At 44.3% G+C, this 25,029-nt stretch overlaps 1 protein-coding gene across 1 annotated transcript in view; it reads left to right on the top strand.

Annotated features, from left to right (window-relative positions):
- LOC144499289 (uncharacterized) overlaps window positions 1–25,029 on the top strand; it is a 324,178-nt gene that overhangs the window by 93,102 nt on the left and 206,047 nt on the right. Inside the window, exons 3-5 of the mRNA XM_078221404.1 lie at window positions 6,414–6,705; window positions 7,590–7,869; window positions 8,891–8,996. Of these exons, the coding sequence (XP_078077530.1) occupies window positions 6,414–6,705; window positions 7,590–7,869; window positions 8,891–8,996 (678 nt within the window). The remainder of the gene's footprint in view (window positions 1–6,413; window positions 6,706–7,589; window positions 7,870–8,890; window positions 8,997–25,029) is intronic.

Consider the following 25,029-nt stretch of genomic DNA (forward strand, 5'->3'; position numbering starts at 1 on the left):
CTTTTAGGACGGAGGTGAGGAGAGATATCTTCACCCAGAGGGTGGTGAATGTGTGGAATTCACTACCACAAAATGTAGTAGAGGCCAAAATGTTGTCTGATTTCAGGAGGAAATTTGATCTAGCTCTTGGGGATAAAGGGATCACGGGATATGGGAGCAAGGGGGATCAGGATATTGAATTCGATGATCAAAATAAATGGTAGAGCAGGCTCGAAGGGCCAAATGGCCTACTCCTGTTTCTAGTTTCTATGGCACTTGTGTGGTACAAATGTTGTCTGCCACTTGTCAGCCAAGCCTGAATATTGTTCAGGTCTTGTTGCATTTGAACATGGATTGTCTCAGTATCTGAGGAGTCGGAAATGATGCTGAATTTTGTGCAATGTCAGCAAACATCCCCACTTCTGACATTATGAAGGTCATTGAAGAATCAGTTGAGGAATGTTGGGCCTCGGGCACGCCTGAAGTATAGAGCAATGAAACAATTTCCCCAAGGATAATAAACAGAACCACTGAAAATATTCAACAGCTAAATATGTGGAGAGAGATCCAGAACTAACATTTCCAGTCGATGATCTTCCATCGATCCTGAGAAAAGTTAGAGATGTTTAAAGGAAGTTCAGAGACCAGGAAAGGGATGGTCTGTGATTGAGTGGAAAAGAGGAGAGATTCAATGACAGAAGGAATGATGGTGCCTGACAAAATGGGCTCGTAATGAGACAAGATGGCAGTATTTAATGAAGGTGACAGATGTTGCCCGCCGAAGGTATGCCACATTCAATGCCTCTCCAACATTTGACAGTAGCAGACGTTCCCCGGCATCAAGGACCCTGAGGGTGGAAGTACCGCCCAATGAGAGCTGGCGGCCAAACAGTGGGCAGCAGCTCTACCTGGGAGGTGGGGTCAGCTGTTAGTAAGACCCCCGCCCGAGGCCAGGATCGTCACTGGATGCCAGGTCAAAGGTGAGTGACAGTCACAGGGAGGGGTTGCAGGGGATTGGGAAGGTCGAGGGTCAGCAGCAAGGGTAAAGTGTGGCTCTCAGCACTCCTTTACCTCCTGGATGATAGAACATGGGACCCAGCACCCTCCCCCACAACTTGAACCCGCAAGAAACTCCACAATAGTGAGACCACACCTGGAATACTGTGAACAGTTTTGGTCCTGTTATCTAAGGAAAGATATACTGGCATTGGAGGAGTCCAGAGAAGGTTCACTGGGTTGATCCCAGGCATGGAGGGGTTTTCTTCAGAGCAGAGATTCAGAAGGTTGGCCCTGTTCTTGTTGGAGTTTAGAAGAATGAGAGGTGACCTTGTTAAGACAAGTAGAATTCTCAGGGGGCTTGACAGGGTAAATGTTTCCCCTTGTGGGAGAGTCTAGGACCAGAGGGCATAATCTCAGAATAAGGGGTCATCCATTTAAGACACAGATAAGGAGGAATTTCTTCACTGAGGGTAGCGAATTTGTGGAATTCTTCACCCCAGCCCTCTTTAGCAGAGGGCTGTAGAGGCTCGGTCATTATGTATGTTCAAAACTGAGATTGACAGATTTTTAATCAGTAAGGGAATGAAGGGTTATGGGGATAAGACGCAAAAGTGGAGTTGAGGACTATCACATCAGATCAGTCGTGATCTCTATGAATGGCAGAACAGACTCAATGGGCCGAATGGCCTACTCCTGCTCCTATATTCTATGGTCTTGTGGTCTCCCCACATGGTGGGCTTGTCACCCACTGCTTCATTAATTCAGTGGTTACAGGATGAGGCCCCTTAAGTGAGCATTAATTGGCAATTTAGAGTTAAAGTTTATTTATTAGTCACAAGTAAGCTTAAATTAATACTACAATGAAGTTACTGTGAAAATCCCTTAGTTGCCACACTCCGGTGCCTGTTCGGGTACACTGAGGAAGAATTTAGCATGGCCAATGCACCTAACCAGCCACATCTTTCGGACAGTGGGGGGAAACTGGAGCACCCGGAGGAAACTCACGCAGACACAGCGAGAACATGCAGACTCCGCACAAACAGTGACCCAAGCCGGGAATCGAACCCAGGTCCCTGGCGCTGTGAGGCAGCAGTGCTAACCTACTGTGCCACTGTGCCATTTAAGGGCCTCAATTGGTGATGAGAGGTGTGTGTGTGGGTAGGGTGGAGGGGGTGGAAATGAATCCTGACACCCTTCTGCCTGATTAAATTACCCGCCCCACCGACAAACTCTGCACGGGGGAGATCATTACATTCCACCCAACATGTCCAGAGGAGGTGCTGCAGAAACTATATCCACAGCTGTTATGCAAAAGCAACCAAATTCCTGGGAGAAAAGAATATAGTCTGAGAATCCTGAATTCAGTGTTGGGTCCTAAAGTGCCTAGTCAAAAGACAAGATGATATTCCTGTAACTTACATTGAAATCTGGCATCCTGTTTTAATTTCAGGTGTCCAGCATCCACAGAATTTTGCCTGTGTCCAAGGATAGTTGATTTTCTTTTAAATATTTGTCCACATAACATGTTTACCACTTGTTTATTTTTAAATAAACAAACAAACCAGAAGTTTAACATGTATCAGGCCTTATGAAGCGCCAATGAATCATTCAGTCATCAAAATGGATAAACTCACCAATGTCACTGTCGATCTGTACTGATTAACAATTTGCATAAACTCTTCCATTGAAGCAATTTTGACTTAATTGGTTTTCTGAGTTTATTTGACACTTGAAACACCATCTGTGATTCCCCCATTTTGAATCCTGGTGATGAGACAACAATTTCAATTCCAACTCTTAACGTCTAAAAAAAAAAATTCTTGATGAAATAAAAGCAGAAATTTTCCTGACCCCCATCAAGGAAAAAAGAAACTCTTGTTAAATGGCAGATGGAAGGCATCAAGCCAACAGCTTGTATCTCCTTGGTGGCACAGTGGTTAGCACTGCTGCTTCACAGCGCCAGAGACCCGGGTTCGGTTCCCGTCTTGGGCCACTGTCTTTGCGGAGTCTGCATGTTCTCCCTTGTGTCTGCGTGGGTTTCCTCCGGGTGCTCCGGTTTCCTCCTACAGTCCAAAATATGTGCTGGTTCGGTGCATTGGCCATGCTAAATTATCCCTCAGTTTTGATTTCATTTGATTTATTATTGTCACATGTATTGGAATGCAGTGAAAAGTATTATTTCCTGCGTGCTATACAGACAAAGCATACCGTTCATATAGAAGGAAACAAGAGAGTGCAGATTGTAATGTTACAGTTTTAGCTAGGGTGCAGAGAAAGATCAACTTAATGCAAGGTAGATCCATTCAAAAGTCTGATGAAGCAGGGAAGAAGCTGTTCTTGTGTCGGTCGGTACGTGACCTCAGATTTTTATATCTTTTTCCCAACAGAAGAAGGTGGAAGAGAGAATGTCCGGGGTGCGTGGGGTCTTTAATTATGCTGGCTGCTTTGCCGAGGCAGCGGGAAGTGTAGATAATGTAAATGGATGGGAGGCTGGTTTGCGTGATGGATTGGGCTACATTCACGACGTTTTGTAGTTTCTTGTGGTCTTGAGCAGAGCAGGAGCCATACCAAGCTGTGATACAACCAGAAAGAATGCTTTCTACGGTGCGTCTGTGAAAGTTGGTGAACTCAAAGCTGACATGCCAAATTTCCTGAGTCTTCTGAGAAAGTAGAGGCATTGGTGGGCTTTCTTAACTATAGTGTCGGCAGGGGGGGACCAGGGCAGGTTGCTGGAGATCTGGACACCTAAAAACCTGAAGCTCTCGACACTTTCTACTTTGTACCCATGATGTATGTTCTCCTTTATGCTTCCTGAAGTCGATGACAATCTCCTTCATTTTGTTGACATTGAAGGGGAAATTATTATTGCCGCACCAGTTCATCAGATTCTCAATCTAATTCCTGTACTCTGTCTCGTCATTGTTTGAGATCTGGCCCACTATGGTGGTGTCGTCAACAAACTTGAAAATTGAGTTGGAGGGGAATTTGGCCACACAGTCATAGATGTTAAAGGAATATAGTAGAGGGCTGAGAGCACAGCCTTGTGAGGCACCGGTGTTGAGGATGATTGTGGAGGAGGTATTGTTGCCTATCCTTACTGATTGTGCTCTGTGGGTTAGGAAGTTCAGGATCCAGTCGCAGAGGGAGGAGCCAAGGCCCCAGGACACAGGATTTGGAGATGAGTTTCGTAGGAATAATGGTGTTGAAGGCTGAGCTGTAGTCAACAAATAGGAGTCTGACATAGGTGTCCTTGTTATCTAGATGTTCCAGGGTTGAGTGCAGGGCCAGGGAAATGGCGTCTGCTGTGGACCTGTTGCGGCGATAGGCAAACTGTAGTGGATCCAGGCAGTCCAGGAGGCTGGAATTGATTTGTGCCATGACTAGCCTTTGTGTACCCGAACAGGCACCGGAGTGTGGCGACTAGTGGATTTTCACAGTAATTTCATTGCAGTGTTGATGGTGGCCCACTTGTGACAATAATTAAATTAATTTACCTTAAACTTTAAACTCATATTTTTGTCAGGAAGATCTCGGCTATGTTCTGCCAATTCAGAATGATTTAACAGCAATGCCTCTGGGCAAACTGAAAAAACAAATACTGTTTTCTCCATTTTGTTAAACGTGTTTTATTTCTGAGAGTTAATTTCACGAGAAATAAAATTGTGTGATTTATGTTTCTCATTTATTGCCAACGAACGATCTGCACATTTCCCTTTAATTGAAAGCAAACCATCATTTTCAGCAATCAATTGGAAAGGGGGAGAGATGTTGGCTCGATTGGCAACATCACTGCACAAGTGGAATTTAGATTTGATCAATAGATCTGAAAAATAACGCTCGTCATTAAGTAGCTGGTGAAAAAGCTATCATCGACTATCAGAAAGACGCAGCTGGCTCACTCAAGTCCTGTAGGGGAGGAAATCTGCTGTCCTTACCTTGGCCTGGCCTACCATAAGATCATAAGATATAGGAGCAGAATTAGGCCACTCGATCCATCGAGTCTGCTCTGCCATTCAATCATGGCTGATATTATTCTCGCCCCCATTCTCCCGCCTTTTCCCCATAACCTTTGATCCCCTTATTGATCAAGAACCCATCTATCTCTGTCTTAAAGATACTCAATGACCTGGCCTCCTGTGGCAATGAGTTCCACAGATTCACCACCCTCTGGCTGAAGAAAGTCCTCCTCATCTCAGTTTTAATGGAGCGTTCCTTCACTCTGAGGTTGTGCCCTCAAGTTCTAGTCTCTCCCACCAGTGGAAACATCCTCTCCACGTCCGCTCTATCCAGGCCTCATAGTATTCGGTAAGTTTCAATTAGATCCCCCCTCAAACAGTCAAACTCTTAACTACCCTCTGAAATGTTCAGTTCAAAGCCAGTTAGGGATGGGTAACTACGTGCTGGCATTGCCAGTGTTACCAAGTGTCATTATGAGTACAGAATGCTCTTATAAGCCTTTTCTCCTGTGTAATTATTTCACTGGCATCTGTTGAGGGTTCTGAGTAACTATAGGTTTTGAGGGGTTTTCAATCTTCAAGACAATGTTCTACAAGTAGGACCTGTTTGACTAGTACTCTGTTTTCATAGTTATTTCTGTTATTAGTGTTCTGATGAGTTACTGTTATTGCTAAACTTTGTTATTTCGTAGAAATCATAGAAGCACTACAGTGCAGAAGGAGGCCATTTGGCCCATTGAGTCTGCACCGACAACAATCTCACGTAGGCCTTATCCCCGTAACCCCCACATATTTGCCCCACTAGTCCTTCTGACCTACGCATTCCGGGACACTAAGGGGCAATTTATCATGGCCAATGCACCACATGGACTGTGGGAAGAAACCGGAGCACCCGGAGGAAACCCACGCAAACACAGGGAGAATGTGCAAACTCCACACAGACAGTGACCCAAGCCAGGAATCAAACCCAGGTCCCTGGCGCTGTGAGGCAGTAGTGCTAACCACTGTACCACCGTGCCGCCTTTATTTATATAAAGACATTCATTCTTCAAACAACACATTTGACTATGATATTTGTGGTATTGAGTTACCATATCTTTTGGTAATGAGATGAAAATGGCAGGAAAAGAAAGCAAAGTTTTTCAATGTTCGGCACGAGGTTGCATACCTCACATCGTGGGTTTGTTTGACAGAATTTCAGTTATCAGCACCATGGCTATGTTTGGGACAGTCGATAAGTTTTATGAGAGAAGCAAGGACTGGGCTGAATATGAGGAGAGGTTGCAGCACTTCATTTTAGCAAACAGAATGGAAGATGAGGCAAAGCAGTGCTCAATTCTCCTGAGTGTGTGTGGGGCAAAGACTTACAAGTTGAGGAGGAATCTGGCCATGCCACGGAAGCCAGGGGAGATTTCATTTGCAGATTTAATTGCACTGGCCTAGAATCACCATAACCTGAAGCCCTGTGATTGTTCAAAGATTCAAATTTCACAGCCATTTTCGAAAAGCAAGTCAATCGGTAGCTAACTTTGTTGCAGAAATATGCCAGCTTTCAGAACACCATGATTTTGGAGATGTTTTAGAAGATATGCTCAGAGATAGGCTGGTCTGCGGCATTAACGAGGACAACTTTCAGCGCCGGCTGTCGGAGGAAATGATATTAAGTTTTCAGGAGGATGTAGAAATTTCTCAGGGTATGGAAATGGCTGCCAGTAATTCTAGAGATATTCAGCAGGCAAATGGTAGTGCCGAGGCTGGAGCGCTGCATCAAGTACAGAAAGCAGCTGCAAGCAAAAAGATGAAAGCAGTGGAATGTTTTAGGTGTGGAGGCCACACTATGTCAGTCATTGCAAGTTTGTCACCAATACAGCAAGAAAGGACATTTAGTGAAGAAATGTGGCGGTGCTGAGAGCAAGGCGGGGGTTGGACAAGAAAATTTTAATTTAAAAAAAACTCAATCAGTTACACACCATGTGGAAAGCTTGGAGCAGGCAGACACGCAAGCTTACAACATGCTCAATAGCAATGAGCTTATTTTTTGCTGCAGTTGTAGTTGATGGTAAACAGATCAAGATGGAAGTGGACACAAGACCCTGTGCCCCTGTAATTAGTGAGGAAACCTACAAGTTGACGTGGGACTCTGAGCGCCAGCCCTTATTCTGGCAGAGATTAATCTTCAAACATACACCGGAGAGTCCATACCTTTGCTCGGGACGTTGGAAGACCATATTGCGTATAACAGACAAGAAGCAAGGGCAAGCCCTCTCGTGGTCAAAGGGAAGGGGGCTGAGTTTGTTAGGGCGTGACTGGGTCAGCAAAATTCCATTGAACTGTGGCGAGATCAAGCACACGAAGGTGACTGAGGATGTTGTTAAGAAGTATCTGGATATGTTCAAGGATGGACTGAGTACATTGCATCCTTGTAAATTGCCCGATAGGCCATGGTCTAGACTTCACATGGACTTTGCAGGACCTTTCATGAACCGTATGTTTTTGGTTGTGGTAGATCCACATCTGAAATGGTTGGAAGCACCTATCATGAGTAATATTACAGCTCCCGTGACAATTGAGAAGCTGCGTCAAATTTTTGACATTCATGGTTTACCAGATTGTTTACAGACACCAAGATCCTATTTGTTTCTGGTCTGATCTCAGGTCAGAGAACTCTCAGAGTCAGCAACCGTTGCAGATACGGTGGCAGAAAGTAATGCTGCTGTGGACATTCGCCAGGAAGTTGTTCTTGAGGTTCAAGGTTTGCCAGTTGAATCTGCTGTGGGAGTGGAGGAGAAACTTTCACCCACAGATTCGGAGCCTATTTCGACTCCTAAAATTCCAGATCCACAGATACAAGATTCACCAGTGATATTACGTCAATTGCAATGCGACCGCAAAGCTCCTGACAGACTTTCATATAGTGGGATGATTGGGATCAAAGGTTATGGGGAAAAAGCAGGATCAGGCTATTGAGTTAGACGATCAGCCATGATCAAAATGAATGTCGGAGCAGGCTCAAAGGGCCAAAGGGCCTCCTCCTGCTCCTATCTCTTTTCTTTCTATGAAGACATTACCCTCCTTATATTTCTGTCGCGATGGGGGATTGAAATTTAAAAGGGGAAGAAGTGTCACAGAGTGTCATTGTGAATACAGCATGTTCTTATCAGCCTTTCTCTTATATCATTGTTCTACTGGCATATCGCTGATTCTACTGGCTTTTGAGCATGTGTGGGTTTTGGAGGGCTTTTCAGTCAGTGTTCTGCAAGCAAGATCTGTTTTATTCGTGCTCCTGTTTTCATAGTTATTACTGTTCTGCTGAGTTACTGTTACTGCTAAACTTTGTTATTTAATTATATAAAGAGAAATTTTTATTTAAAACCCCATTTGACTGCCTTATTTGTGGTCAGAGACGGCCACAGCCAGAGATGCCCACATCCCATGAAAGAATCAAGACTCAGAAATCAAAAGTGGGATTTCCGGCCGCGCACTCCCCAGGACCGGAAATTCCTGTCTGAGGTCAACAGGCCTTTCCCTGGTCCGCTGAATTTTCTGTCCCGCCCGTGGCAGGCAGAATGGGAAAATCCCGCCCCAAGATTGTAATCAGTTTTGTTTATTCCTTCCCTACCTTTCAGCTCATTTATCTGAATGTTTTCCTGGACGCAACGAGTCGTGGTGAACATTGCTGGTTGAACTAGCTTCAAGAACTTATTGAGCCGAAGAGATTGGAAGAAAAGTAAAGGTCAGGATTGCAGAAGTGAAATGGGTTGATGACATCTCTGCTGGTGCCAATTCAGCTCCTTCACACTGCAGAACAGATTACCTCCTCCCTGTAAATATTCCTAATTATATCAACAAAACTCCTGGCAAACTGCACAAAATACGCTAATGTTGATGCTAATACTTCCTATTCTACTTTTTTTGAGGTATTGATTTTGTGTAGTTATTATTTTGCTCCAAATTAGATGAAGGAATGCAATTACAGCAGATGTTATATAAACTCCTGTCTCCAGATATGTCGGTAATTACTGTTTTTGTGCCTGATATCCTTCAACTGACCCACGGAATTTCGTAAGTGGTGTAGCGGAAAGCATTTCAACAGTTCAATTAGTACACACAAATTATTCCTGTACCACTGTTTGCCGGGAGCATTGACTGAAATAAAATACTAACAGATTGCAAAGCAGATGTCAACGTATTTTTAATTGATTGACAGTGCCAGAAGATGGAAATGCAGTGTATAATTGATCAGCAACAACAGAGCTGTTCACGGCTTCTAACAAAGGCAGATATGGTCCAACGGAAATATATCTGTATCTGGTTAATCAGATGTAGTTTGTCAAGTCAATTATTTTTTTTCCCTGTGCATTGTTTGTTGGTCCCTTTCATTTATACAGTAAATCCCAGAACTTGAACCAAATCCATATAATGGTCAAAGATGTTTACGAGCTTGTATGTAACCACAGCCACGCTTAAATGAAAATGGTGGCACAGTGGTTAGCACAGCTGCTTCACAATGCCAGGGACCCAGGTTCGATTCCCGGCTTGGGGTCACTGTCTGTGCGGAGTCTGCACGTTCTCCCCGTGTCTGCATGGGTTTCCTCTGGGAGCTCCGGTTTCCTCCCACAGTCCGAAAGACATGCATTGGCCATGCTAAATTCTCCCTTAGTGTAGCTGAACAGGCGCCGGAGTGTGGCGACTAGAGGATTTTCACAGTAACTTCATTGCAGTGTTAATGTAAGCCTACTTGTGACACGAATAAATAAGCTTCAAAAAACTTTTAAGATAATCACCAAGTCACTCAATTGGGCTAAGAAACTGCAAAATCTCTTTTTCTTATTACCTTCTTTGGTTGTGGAACGGCTCCAGCAATCGCTGAAGCATTTTTAAAATAATAGTTTGACATTTGATCTTGCAGGGAATCCAACTCCACCTGAGGATAACAGTGTAGTTCCAATAAGAGCAAATACAAGAACTTGCACTTGTATCTGACTTTGGATCCCAAAGAAAAATCATATTAGATTCCAAACATGAACTTTGATTCTCTCCCCACAGATGTTGCCAGACCTGTCGAGTCTTTCTGGAACGTTCTGTTTTTATTGTAGCACCTTGCATCACTTCAGGGCACCTCACAGTGCTTTACAGCCAATTAAAGTATTTTTGAAGTGTAGTCACTGTTTTGAGAAATGGCAAATGAACAACAATCAGATCATTGGCTTTCAGTGATATTGGCAAAGGGGTAACTATTGGTCAGGACGCCAGAGACAACGCCACAACTCCACTTCAGATAACGACATGAAAATGTTTTTACATGCCTTCAGTTTAATGTCACAACTGAAGGACAATAATTCAGACAGCTCTGCAATAAAGTGTCCTCTGATTTTGTGCTCAAGTCCCTGGATGTGCTGGTCAGGTGGATAGCCCCTTAGTGTCCAAAGGTATGTAGGTTAAGTGGATTAGCCATGATGTATTATCTCCTGGTGTCCAAAGAAGTGCAGGTTAGGTGGATTGGCCATGCTAAATTGTGCCTTATTTTTCAAAGATTTGATTTGATTTATTATTGTCACATACAATGAAAAGCATTGTTTCTTGTGCTATACAGACAAAACATACCATTCATAGAGAAGGAAAGAATAGAGTGGAGAATATAGTGTTACAGTCATAGCTAGGGTGTAGAGAATGATCAACTTAATGCAAGGTAAATCTATTCAAAAGTCTGACAGCAGCAGGGAAGAATCTGTTCTTGAGTCGGTTAGTATGTGACTTTTGTATCTTTTTCCCAATGGAAGAAGGTGGAAGAGAGAATGTCCGGGTGCATGGGGGTCCTTAATTATGCTGGCTGCTTTGCCAAGGCAGCGGGAAGTGTAGATAGAGTCAATGGATGGGAGGCTGGTTTGCGTGATGGGTTGGGCCTCATTCACAGCCTTTTGTAGTTCCTTGCGGTCTAGGGCTGAGCAGGAGCCATACCAAGCTGTGATACAACCAGAAAGAATGCTTTCTATGGTGCATCTGTAAAAGTTGGTGAAAGTCGTAGCTGACATGCCAAATTTCCTTGGTCTTCTGAGAAAGTAGAGGTGTTGGTGAGCTTTCTTAACTATATTGTTGGCATGGGGGGACCAGGACAGGTTGCTGGTGATCTGGACACCTAAAACCCTGAAGCTCTCGACCCTTTCTACTTCGTCCCCGTTGATGTAGACAGGAGTATGTTCTCCTTTATGCTTCCTGAAGTCGATGACAATCTCCTTTGTTTTGTTGACATTGAGGGAGAGATTATTGTTGCCGCACCAGTTCACCAGATTCTCAATCTCATTCCTGTACTCTGTCTCATCATTGTTTGAGATCCAACCCACTACGCTGGTGTCATCAGCAAGCTTGAAAATTGAATTGGAGGGGAATTTGGCCACACTGTTATACAAACTGTATAAGGAGTGTAGTAGGGGGCTGAGAACACAGCCTTGTGGGGCACCGGTGTTGAGGATGATCGTGGAGGAGGTGTTGTTGCGTATCCTTACCGATTGTAGTCTGTGAGTGAGGAAGTTCAGGATCCAGTCACAGAGGGAGGTGCCAAGGCCCAGGCGACGGAGTTTGGAGATGAGTTTCGTGGAAATAATAGTGTTGAAGGCTGAGCTGTAGTCAATAAATAGGAGTCTGACATAGGTGTCCTTGTTATCTTGGTGTTCCAGAGTTGAGTGCAGGGCCAGGGAGATGGCTTCTACTGTGGACCCGTTGTCGCAGTCGGCAAACTGTAGTGGATCCAGGTAGCCAGAGTGTGTAGGTGAGGGGGATTGGCTATGCTAAATTGCCCCTTGCTGTCCAAAGAAATGCAGGTTAGATGAATTGGCCATGCTAAATTGCTCCTTGCTGTCCAAAGAAGTGCAGGTTAGGTGGTTTGGCCATGCTAAATTGCCCCTTATTGTTCAAAGATGTGCAGGTTAGCTGGATTGGCTGTGCTAAATTGCCCCTTGCTGTCTAACGAAGTGCAGGTTAGATGGATTGGCCATGCTAAATTGCCTCTTATTGTCCAAAGATGAGTGATTAGCCATGGTAAATGCATGGGGTTACAGGGACAGGGCAGAAGGGAGGGCCTGAGTGGGATGCTCCTTCAGAGACTCAGTGCAGACTGGATGGTCTCTTTCTGCACTGTAGTGATTCTATGGTTCTACTGAGTGGGACTGGAACTCACGACCTTCTTAAAGGTGAAAGTATTGTTGGCTTTGTCCAGTTATGCAGATAACCTCATTCCTGGACTTTGGGACAAGGGCTGTATTTACACTGCTGGAGCGGGGTCTCAGGAATTTCCAGATATGTGTTGCTAATTGGATAGTACAGGTGAACAGAAATCACATTGCAATGAAGAGAAGAAATGGAGAGAAACCTTCCATCCATCTCATTGACATGTTTGATCTCGGCTCTCAGCCCCTCCCTCTTTGGCTCAAAGTAAGTATCCTCTGCGAAGCACTTTGGGATTTTTCTTTTCTACATTACATAAATGCAAGTTGTTTTGGATCAAAGAAAACAGAAATGAATATATGCATACACTTTACAAATAATAAAGATATTGTGACGAATGGAATATATTGTATGGTTTTGTCTCATTCTGCAGTTCAGTTATTTGTTTGCAAATTACAATAAAATGCTTTGTGTAGATAATTGGTTTATTGAAAAGTCATTTGGTGGCAAATTATGATATAAATAAAACAATTAACTATAATTCATAACAATCATTGAAATAACAATTGAACAGAGTGTAAAATAATAAAAGGATTGCACAATTATGATGATTTCAATATCCAGATAATTGCAATGTGTTAGCTTACAGATTAAAAATGAAAGGTGCAATCCCATTCTTCATTTTGTATTTATAGTCCATAGAGCATATTTGGTGCGATTAAGGTATAAAGTTGAACTTTAGTGTCTCCCGCCTGAAACAAAATGAAAATGATGAACAATGTCACATCACCATGCTCTTGTGGAAGTGGCACTGCTTCCATGGACTGATTGTTGGATGGGTTGAGATTCCTTGAGACAGGCAGGAAACACATTTAGAATGCAAATTGTGGTCCTGTATGGCTGAATTTGGGACACCCAAGAATTCCTTGCAGGACCTTGAGGTGTGCACTCATGGTCTTCCCAGTCAAGAAGGAACCCTCACTAAAATGTGTTTTTTTTTCATTCTTTCACTGGTTCGGCCAACATTTATTGTCCATCCTTAGTTGCCCTTGAGGGGTCATTTAAAAGTCAACCACATTACTGTTAATTTGGAGTCACATGTAGGCCAGACCAGGTCAGGACACAGATTGCCTTCCCTAAAGGATGTTCGTGAACCATGGTTTTTTTTTCGATAATCAACAATGGTTTCATGGTCATCATTAGACTTTTAACTCTAGATTTTATTGAAGTCAAATTTCACCATCTGCCGCGATGGGATTCGAACCCGGGTGCCCAGAGCTTTACCCAGAGTCTCTGGAATGCGAGTCTAGTGGCAATACCATGACACTATTGCCTCCCTGTAAAACTTTCTGTGGCCTCTTGCTGCCACCCTTCTGGTCCCCAGAAGATTTTTGCTGCCGGGTTTGGCACGATGTGTCTCTCGTGTGTTAAGTTAAAATTGCGTGTAGCAGTGGAGATGTTGTTGGTATTTAGGCCCCTTCCTGTCACAGGCAGGCAGCCTCCAAGTTGCCATAATCTCAGCAGTTAAGATGGTGTGAGCCAGTGTGCAATAGTGCATTTATTTCCATCCAGCTGCTATCCCCCCTCACATTTCCACTTGGGATGGAGGGTGGAGGGCTGGGTCACTCTAAGTTAAGTTTGAGGTTTAAAACTTTTTAAAAAATCATATAAGCCAAACCTAAGGTGCAGCATGACATTTGGCCCCAAGAGCAATATCTACAGCTATCTCCTTTTGAGATGAAACCATAAGACCAGTTGTGAGGATTAGACCATAGAAATATAGAAACATCAAAACTAGAAGCAGGAGGAGGCCATTCGGCCCTTCCAGCCTGCTCCGCCATTCATTATGATCATGCCTGATCACCAAATTCAATATTCTGATCGCACCTTTCCCCCCCGCCCCCCCAAATCCCTTTAGCCTGAAGAGCTATATCTAATTCCTTCTTGAAATCACAGACGTTTTGGCCTTAATTACTTCCATGGTAGTGAATTCCAAAGATTCACTCTCCTCTGGGTGAAGAAATTTCTCCTCACCTCAGTCCTAAAAGGTTTACCCCTTATCCTCAAACTATGCCCCTATTTCTGTCAATTACTACGCAAATGCCTATTCATTTCAAACCACAATCTCGGGAAATCTCCAGGTCAGTTGCTGACTGTCACCAGCTGGGCTCCTTCATTGCTTTGAGAGTTCACCTGGTCATAGCACACCAAGAATGCTTGGAGGCAGGCGCTTTGCAGTTTGGCCAATCGGACTCATTTCTAGACAGGAAGGGTGGGGTCAGTGCATGTCATCATCTTGGATTTATTGCCATTGATGTTGCAACAATTGCTCGGCCCTGCTGTCAGCGACCTACAATTTCAGTCGCTGCTTGTGGTTTCTGGTTGCCAACTATGTGGTCTCAGCTCACGCGATCCAGCTATCACCTTTTGCGTCTGACTTATGATCTGTGTCCTATCATTCCCTCCCTGAGGATTAAACGAAGTTGCAAGGTTTGAAACATGTATTTGTAATAGCAAAGGCTCAAATGAACAATGAGCAGAGTGAAGCTCAGTTATCGCTTGTTCTCAGGGGAGAAAGGTTGCATTCGACACTGTCACTAAGCTAAGTACCAACATGGCATTAAAGTTTTTTTTGAAAAGTAGATCCGTGTCGAGCGCTTGTCTGGAATTGATTCGTTTTAACATTCTTAAGGGGAGAATTTCACTGTCAGAAAATGGGTGAGGCCATTGAGTGTGTGCCCAATCCTGTCCATGAGAAGATCAAGCTAAATGTGGCACTGAGCTTCACTAGAATCAACTGGTAACATTCTGCCCAGCTAGACGTCTTGATGTAGCTCCCTCCAAGTCTGACATTCTTCCTGGTCCCAAGATCAAGACGTGTCCAGGGATGGAAGAGAATCCAAGGGGAGTGAGCCAGAGCCAAAGAAGCTCATGGGAATTTTTGTGGAGTCAGAAGGCACACTCCTTTCTCCTTGTTATTTCATGACTCTAAGGATGTCTAAAAAGTCTAATGATACATAAAATCCCTACAGTACAGAAGGAGGCCATTTGGCCCATTGAGCCTGTACTGACCACAATCCCACCCAGGCCCTATCCCCATATCCCCACACATTTACCCTGCTAATACCCCTCCCCTAGGGTCAATTTAGCACAGCCAATCAACCTAACCCACACATCTTTGGACTGTGGGAGGAAACCGGAGCACCCGGAGGAAACCCACACAGACACGGGGAGAACATGCAAACTCCACACAGTCAGTGACCGAGGCCGGAATTGAACTTGGGTTCCTGGCGCTGAGGCCACTGTGCCACCGTGATGACCACAGAACCTGTAGCACTCTATGAACCATGATAGAGGTTGTAAATAAAAGGAAATCTGGCGAGGGGACACTGGTCTCTGCTGACTTATTTCACCCTGGACACCAAAATGACACGCTCTCCCAATATTGGTTCCAGAGCACTTGCTAAGCTTATGAAATGCGGGAAGCCAAAACTGCAAATTTGTATCTCTTTTTTTCTTTTTTTTATTGCCAAAAACATGGTTATGTCACAGTAAAATTTCTTCTTTTTACTACCCATTTGTCACTATCCATTAAAAATGGGGAAACACTGGCCCTTGATATCCATGGACTCTGATCTGGATGCCTGTGTTAGGTCCACATGCATGGGGCCAGCAGTCACAAGTCACAGACTTTGGCATCCATCCACAACTCCCTTTCCTCAGCTAGCCTATTATACATGGGTTTACAAAAAAACAACAGCAACTTGTTAATGATGCACTCTCAGAGACTTTATTAGTGAACAACAAGGGATTTATTTACAGCATGTGTGCAGCTATTTCTGGAATATCTCCTGCCTAAGAGAACTCCTCCCCCTGGGGTGATTCCCCACTCTGAGTCCTGATTGGTCACCCAGGCCAGGTGACCCTTACTCTGCTTGGACTTTGACAAAAGGTCATCTGGACTCGAAACGTCACCTCTTTTCTCTCCTTACAGATGCTGCCAGACCTGCTGAGATTTTCCAGCATTTCACCTTTTGCTTACTCTGCTGTGTTGCCCTTAAAGGGACGACCACCGCACCCCTTCATTTCCATTGCATCTTTAATGTAGCAAAACATCCGAACTGGTTCACAGGAACAGAATCGAGCAAAAAAATTGGCAGAAAGCCAAATGAAGAGATACCAGGATGGGCAGCTAAACCTTAATAAGAGGTCACTTTTACTAGGAGTCTTCAAGGAGGAGGTGAGCAGTGAAGAGGTGGAGAGGGTTCGTGAATAAATTCCATAATTTTGGGCTTTGATGACTGAACACGTGGGGATTGAATTGAAGTGAGGATAGGGTGCAAAAATACTTGGGATGATGTACAAAAAGCCAGAGATGAAACAATGCAACAATCCTGGCCCATTGCAGGACTGGCACAGAGATGTGAAAATAAATATTTTCATTTTTAATAAAAACAAAATGATTAAAGCATCTGCTTTTTGAGATATTAAGACAATGATTATGCATTATAAAGACTTGTTTAGGCAATTGTGATATCTGTTTATTTATCTCACTGCAGTTGGTTGAAGAAACATGAGAAACATGGGCGGCATTTATCTCACTGCAGTTGGTTGAAGAAACATGAGAAACATGGGCGGCACGGTAGCACAGTAGTTAGCACTGCTGCTTCACAGATCCAGGGTCCCGGGTTCGATTCCCGGCTCGGGTCACTGTCTGTGTGGAGTTTGCACATTCTCCTCATGTCTGCGTGGGTTTCCTCCGGGTGCTCCGGTTTCCTCCCACAGTCCAAAGATGTGCGGGTTAGGTTGATTGGCCAGGTTAAAAATTGCCCCTTAGAGTCCTGGGATGCGTAGGTTAGAGGGATTAGTGGGTAAATATGTGGAGGTAGGGCCTGGGTGGGATTGTGGTCGGTGCAGACTCGATGGGCCGAATGGCCTCCTTCTGCACTGTAGGGTTTCTATGATTTGTATGATTTCTATGAGTTAGTAACACAGAACCTGAATATTGCTGAAAAGAGGGATATATTGCTGAAGATTTTTGTCTTGCACTCATCAGGACAAATGCAAGAATGCCAAATTTCAAAATGGCACCACAATATGTATCGTCACCACAATTTATATAATAGGATTACCTTTTCAGCAATAGTTATTGATTCATTACTTCTCATGAAGATGTTAAAAAAACTTGCTTCCATGTTTCTCTTATCCAGAACATTTTCAATATTATTGCAGTTACGCAATCCTCTCTCGCTTCTATAGGGCACCTGATCAGCTTAATGTCTGAAACATCATGACTAATACTATAGCTGATCAGTTTTGTTTAATGTGCATCTGTCACTCTTAAAAATAGAAAGGAAATTAATTATTTCCTGCTGCTTTTTCTTGTCCTTGATGATCTGATCTGCCATCAAAAGAGGAGCCAACAATTTACAAGCATCTGCCAACCTCCAGCAACTTGCTTCAGAAGTCACCTTCGAGCTGACCACATGGAGTGCCTCCAGGCATTATGGGCAGAGTCTTCCTGGCCCCGCAGTGGCATGCTGGGAGGCAGGATCGAGAGCAAACTTTGAAAGTTAGGCATTGGGTTGGCTCACCGATGCTTTCCCACCTTCAAGCGATCTTGCCTTTTGCTTTGGGTGGGTCAGAGGAACAGCATCTACCCATCTGGCAGTGGCAGACAGACTATCGGGATCGACTGAATATCAATTATGCAGCATCCAGAGAGCACTGTACAATCCCATAAACATCACTGCCGGAATTTTCCGGCTGTTCATGCCCTGCCACGACTGCAAGCGAGGACGGAGAATTTGGCGCTCAGTCCATTCACTGCAGCGGGACCAGAGAATCCCACCGGTGTGAATGGCCGGAGAATCCTGCCCCTCATATCTCCTACGTGGTGTCAACACCTTGGCAGCTGCAGACTTTGACTTGATTTACTATTGTCACATATATTAACATACAGTGAAAAGTATTGTTCCTTGCACACTATACAGACAAAGCATACTGTTCGTAGAGAAGGAAATGAGAGAGTGCAGAATGTAGTGTTATAGTCTTGGCTATGCCATTGGCTCCTTTCAGATATTGACTGGGGGTATTTATGGGATCTTGCATTTGGCCAGTGATATCTGGCATAACGTAGGTGACTTGTTTGGAAGGACAATAAGGGCAGTTAGGCCCAGAGGGCAGTTGGCTTTGCCTCAATGACTGGATTTCCTTAAGTGCGGGGGTGGGGAGGGGAGTAAATTGCACCCATATAGTCACTGAACCAGCAGCCACATTGAATAAAGCATGTGTGCAGGATCAGTCACAAGAGTTCCGTTGCCTTGTACTTGGATGAAGGTGCAGATTAGCAACATTTTTAGTATTAGGTGAACAAGGATTGGAACCTCTGTTCTTAATACATTATGAAAAAAAAGTTGTGCAAGTTTGCCGGAGAGATTTGTGATATATGTGTGTGTGTATATATTGTATATTGGGGTTTGAGGTGTGGATTGCCCCTTTAAGAGTGTGAGTCAGGTGACTCCTGGGCAATTAGCTCCTCCCAGTGTGGGATCCTGTTGGGCAGTCTTAGACCTGACTGTGAATCAGTGCACACCTTAAAAGAAGAGCTTCCACTGTTCAAATTATCAATCCTACCTTGTGATTCTTTATGCACCCTGAGTCCATAGGGGCATATATTACAAGATTTAAATGCAGTTTAGCACTAGGCTGACATTATATTGCAAATTCAAACTGCCCTAAAAATAGTTTTTTGCTGGGGTTTCACACTCTAGAACCTTAGCGCTCATACTGCCAGATTGGAATCTGGCACCCAAATAATTAAGAACTCTAAAAACAGGAATGTAATGCTGCTGTATAAAGTCATTATTCCAGAAGTCAGCACCACAGTCTCAATCTTTTAGGAGATGATGTTTATAGTAAGTGTGGTCCTGAAGATGAGCCATATTAGACTTGAAACTTTACAAAACTTTACAACTTTTACAGATGCACCATAGAAAACATTCTTTCTGGTTGTATCACAGCTTGGTATGGCTCCTGCTCTTCCCAAGACCGCAAGGTCGTAAATGTAGCCCAATCCATCACGCAAACCAGCCTCCCATCCATTGACTCTGTCTGCACTTCCCGCTGCCTCGGCAAAGCAGCCAGCATAATTAAGGACTCCATGCACCCCGGACATTCTCTCTTCTACCTTCTTCCTTTGGGAAAAATTTACAAAAGTCTGAGATCACGTACCAACCGACTCAAGAACAGCTTCTTCCCTGCTGCTGTCAGACTTTTAAATGGACTTACCTTGCATTAAGTTGATCTTTCTCTACACCCTAGCTATGACTGTAACACTACATTCTGCACCCTCTCCTTTCCTTCTCCATGAACGGTTTGTTTTGTCTGTATAGCGCGCAAGAAACAAAACTTTTCACTGTATGTTAATATATGTGACAATAATAAATCAAATCAAATTAACTGTGTTTCTCGCTTCACAGACACTGCCAGGCCTGCTGAGTATATCCAGCATTTTCTGCTTTTATTTCCCATTTCCACGATCCGCATTCATCTGCTTTTGTTGCAGTTTAAGCTGATACTTTGCAGGGAAAATCTCTGATCGTTCAAATTTACGAAACATTATACAAAGATATTGTGAGGTGCAATGACCTAAGATGTTCAAACCTGTATCACTGCATCTGAAATCAGGTCAAAGTCTGCGATCAACAATCCCTTTACTTCAGATGAACATATAAATCGGGAGCAATAGTACATTTCCTCTTTCTGAACTAAGGAGATTCCAAAAACAGCATTGTTCAATATAGCAGTCAAAGAATTGGGGTGGGATTCTCCAGTCCTGCTGCAGTGAACGGAGATTTGGCTGAGCGCCAAATTCTCCATCCTCTCTGGCAGTGGGGCATGAACAGCTGGAAAAACCGTGCCATAGTATTTACAAAGGTTAATTAAGTTTAATTTTAGTTATTAGTGTCGTAAGTAGGCTTATATTAACACTGCAATGAAGTTGCTGTGAAAATCTGGCAGGTAGCAGTTGCTCTCTCCTCTGTTCTTTTATACCCATGATGACATATCAATATTTCCCACAATAGGATTAGTTCTAGGTTGTCAAAACCATCAGATTTAATTTAACAGGTTTTTGGTATCTAAGTGCCTGATTCAAATTGATTGGCTAAAATTCAAAAGCCTGTTGTCTTGATAAAAACTGCTGCTTGTCCTTTTGATACTAATGTTTCAGTCTGGGCTCTCTGTGTACTTGCATTTTAAATCTCTAAGCACAGAAAAAGCACCACCTTTTAATGGGACCACGCAATGCTTTCCCCCCCACGAGCATTTTCCACTTTTGCAAACACCAAATTCTAACTTCCTACCTCCCAATCTACAATTACTCCACCCAACTTGGCAACGCCAATGCCCCCAACCAGCACGTCTTTGGAGTGTGGGAGGAAACCGGAGTGCCCGGAGGGAACCCACACAGACACACGTGCAGAGTCCACACAGACGGTGACCCAAGCCGGGAATCGAACCCGGGGCCCTGATGCTGTGAGGCCCTGATGCTAACCACTGTGCCACCCAGTGATGAAGAAACCTAAAGTGTACAGAGCCACAGAGTCATTGCTGTTAAGCGAGGAACATATGGGTCGGTGGAATAACGATTCTGTTGATGATGAGAAAGGATCAAGAGATAGTATAATAAAATATACTTCAAAATAATTCATATATTCAATTATTACAATTCCATACATGTAGTTATTTATATTTATTAATGTGTAAATGCGACTGCCAGGTAATATTCTTGAAATGCAAACTAGCAAGAAATCCTTAATGAGTAAAATAGCATTTTCTGCTGGTCTGTGATATGAATTGCCATTCCAGTTGTGTGCCAGACAGGATACATCCTTGCTGGAGATCGCGCCTGCGATATGCTGCATGATGAACAGTAACCTGTGGTATTAAAAGCCGCACTGGGCTGGAGATTCTGAGCAGCGATAGAAAATAAATAGTGGTTCTAATTTCATCTGGCCAATTTCTGTGGGCTGGCACGCTGCACTAATTGCTCTGTTTGCTAAAGCTAATGAACTGCGCAGCTTACATTGCCTCAGATTGTATCGCTTTGATGTGACACGTAATGGCGCGGTTTCTCGTACACTTCATGATGTTTTTCACTCTGCCAGGAATGAGGGCACAAGCTGTCAACAATTTTAGTAAAAACATTTCACTAGGGCCTTAAAATGAATGTATAGAATGGCAGCCCCATGGGTAAAATTAAGCTTGCGTCCAGCACTGCCTGCTTCTGTTCACCATTCTGAAGTGAGGTCTGCCAGAGTACAAAGGAAAGCATGGGACTGATACGGGCAGCTGGCACTTGAACTGCAAGCAGTGGGGAAAGGGAGCTGGCATTGATTAAACAAAGACTCACAGAAGACAATCTCTCAACTTTTGGCATTGTGTGGGGTATAACCAAACTAATGCCAAGTGAAAAGAGTCAGACTCCCAAAGCCTGGGGCCAGGGACATGGGAAAAGTGATAGTGAACTGACAATCTCCATTTAACTACTTCACCTCGAGGATGGTGCATTTCCCAGAGATATTCTGGAAACGTGGTTGGAATCTGAAGAACTGCGTCTGCTCTGGGTTCTGACCTTTGAACCCTGCGTTACATTACATGAATGCCCTGACAGTCCAATGCAGCACTGAGGCAAGTGCCTCACTGCCAGAGGTACTGTCATTGCATGGGTGTAAAAATGAAGTTGCACAGCACAGTTGGGAGAAGAGTAGAGCCATGGCCTAGTGGTACTTTCGCTAGACTAATCCAGAAACTCAGCTAATGCTCTGGGGACCCGGGTTCGAATCCCGCCACAGCAGATGGTGGAATTTGAATTCAATTTTAAAAAATCTGGAATTAAGAATCTACTGATGATTATTAAAATCATTGTCCAATGTCGGGTTGGCAGATGGGTTCAATCATGCCCTTTAGGGAAGGAAATCTGCCATCCTTACCTGTGACTCCAGAGCCACAGCAATGTGATTGACTCTCAACTGCCCTCCAAGGGCAACTAGGGATAGACAATAAATGCTGGCCAGCCAGCGATGCACATGGCCCACAAATGAAAAAAAAATTCTCATGATTGTGGGACCTTGTGGTAAATTGTTTGCTGTGTTTTCTGTGTTGACTAAATTTCTGAAGTATGCAATTAGTTGTAATATATTTTGGGGTATCCCAAGGTAGCAAATCAACCAGTGGTGATAATTTTACCACATATACACATGTCATCTGGTCTTAGATTCTCCCACAATGGGAAACAATCTCTGAGCATCTACCCTGTCAAGTCATCTGAGAACTTTATACTTATCAATAAGTTCGCCTCTCATTCTTCTAAACTCTAATGAGTACAGGCTCAACCTCTCCTGATAAGAAAATCCGTCTATACCCAGGATAAAACTAATGACCCCTCTATGGACTGGCTCCAATGCCAGTATACCTTCCCTTAGATAAGGGGACCTAAAACTGTTCATGGTATACCACGTGTGGTCTAATTAGTGCCTTGTATAGTTTTAGCAGGACTTCTCTATCTTTACACTCCATTCTCTTGAAATAAAGGCCAACATTCCATTTACTTTCCCTATTACCTGCTGAACTTGCATGCTAGCTTTTGGTGATTTATGCATAAGGACCCCCAAATCCCTCTGTGCTGCAACTTTCTGCAGCCTTTCTCCATTTAAATATTATTCAGCTCCTTTATTCTTCCTACCAAAATCCTTCAGTTAAATCCTTGCCATGTGAGATTGATAGACTGAAGAAGGAAAAATTAACCCAATTTAGTTGTCTTTCTGCGTGCACTCCAACGCCCAGACCATTGTTCATCCCATCTCTTTCAAGCACAAGCCAACAGATGAGCAGATAGTGATGAGAAGGATCACTGAATGAAACAAAATGGGTGGAACTTTCCCATCCCACCCGCCACGGGAATCGTAGCGGGAGGGACAGACAATTCAGCGGATCATGCAAAAGTTGAGCACAGCTGGAAAATCCCACCCAATGGCCAATTTGGGGAGGTGGGGGCATAGTGGTAATGTCACTGGAGAAGTAATCCAGAGGTTCAGGCGAGTGTTCAAATCCCACTGTGGCAACTTGTGGTATTTAAATTCAGTTAATAAATCTGGAATTGAACACCGGTTCCAGTAATGGGACGAGGAAACCAAACATTTGGTTGACTTATGTCCTCAAGGGAAGGCATGGTGGCAGAGTGGTTAGCACTGTTGCCTCACAGCGCCAGGGACCTGGGTTCAATTCTGGCCTTGGGTGACTGTGTGGAGTTTGCACATTGTCCCTGTGTCTGCGTGGGTTTCCTCCGGGTGCTCCGGTTTCTTCCCACACTCAAGAGATGTGTGGGTTAGGTTGATTGGCTGTACTAAATTGCCGCTTAGTGTCAGGGGGATTAGAAGGATAAATACGCGGGGTTATGGGGTAGGGCATAGGTGGGATTGTTGTCAGTGCAGGCTTGATGGGCTGAATGGCCTCCTTCTGTACTGTAGGGATTCTATTCTATGAAATCTGCCATTCTTACCAAGTCTGGCCGACGTGTGCATCCAGACCCACAGCAATGTGGTTGACTCTTATCTGCCCCCTGAAACGATGAGGCAAGTCAACGGCATTTAGGGATTGGTAACAAAAGCAGGTTTTGGCAGCGACACCCACATCCCAGGAAAGAAATGCCAAACCCACGACCACTTCCATCTAGAAGGGCAAGGGCAGCAGATACATGGGAACACCACCACCTGGAAGTTCCCCTCCAAGCCACTCACCATCCTGACTTGGAAATATATCGCCATTCCTTCGCAGTCGTTGGGTCAAAATCCTGGAATTCCCTCCCCAATGGCAATGTGGGTCACCCCACAGCACATGGACTGCAGCGATTCAAGAAGGCAGCTCACCACCACCTTCCCAAGGGCAACTAGCGATGGGCAATAAATGTGGCCAGCCAGCAATGCCCACGAATGAATAAAAAAAAGAAAAAAGATATACAATGACTATTTGGGAGCTTTGTGCTGGAGAATATTATCGATCTCCGCTAGGACTCCCCCTCCATCTGATTGATGGCTTGCATGAAGGCAGGTCCTCCCTTGGCATTGGGTTCTTGCCCAGTTTGTCCTGCAAGGAAAGCAGGGAAGAGTTGGTCTATGTGGCTCTTGTAAGGGGTTCCACAGAGGAGTGAGTGAGCCTCATATTTATTTATTACTGTCACAGGTAGGCTTACATTAACACATGAATTTACTGTGAAAATCCCCTTGTCGCCACATTCCGGTGCCTGTTCGGGTACACCGAGGGAGAATTTAGCACGGCCAATGCATCTAACCAGCACGTCTTTTGGGCTGTGGGAGGAAATCCACGCAGACACGGGGAGAACGTGCAGACTCCACACAGTGATCCAAGCTGGGAATCGAACCTGGGTCCCTGGCGCTGTGAGGCAGCGGTGCTAACCACTGTGCCACCCTTATAGTGCAAACGATGAGAGTGAGAAGCAGCAGGTTGGGAGAAAGATGGGAGTTGGTCACATGCAAGAAAGTGAGTGTGAAATATTTAAAAAACAGGGCAGAGGAGGGAATTGCTTTCCACTGAAAGCAGACTGCTATTTGTGTTTTTACTGAGTCTCAGCGGCAGCAGCGTGAAGTGTGATTGGAATGAGAAGATGGATTTGCTGCAGTGTTCCATTAGAAAAGCATTGGGAGCACAGGATACTGTGTGGTGTGCTGGAGATGGAATAAATGAGGAGCTAGCGGGGGAGCGATTCTCCCACTCTGCTGCACAGCGGGCCAGGAGAATCCCGCACCGGCCAATTCACAGGGCTCGCGCATGCATTCCCACCCCGATAGCGTCTCCCAGCGCCAGATTTCCAGCAGCTTCAGCTCCGCTCCGGAAATCAGCAGGGAGGTGCAGA

This window comes from Mustelus asterias, chromosome 9 (assembly GCF_964213995.1).
Source record: "Mustelus asterias chromosome 9, sMusAst1.hap1.1, whole genome shotgun sequence".
Classification (NCBI taxonomy): Eukaryota; Metazoa; Chordata; class Chondrichthyes; order Carcharhiniformes; family Triakidae; genus Mustelus; species Mustelus asterias.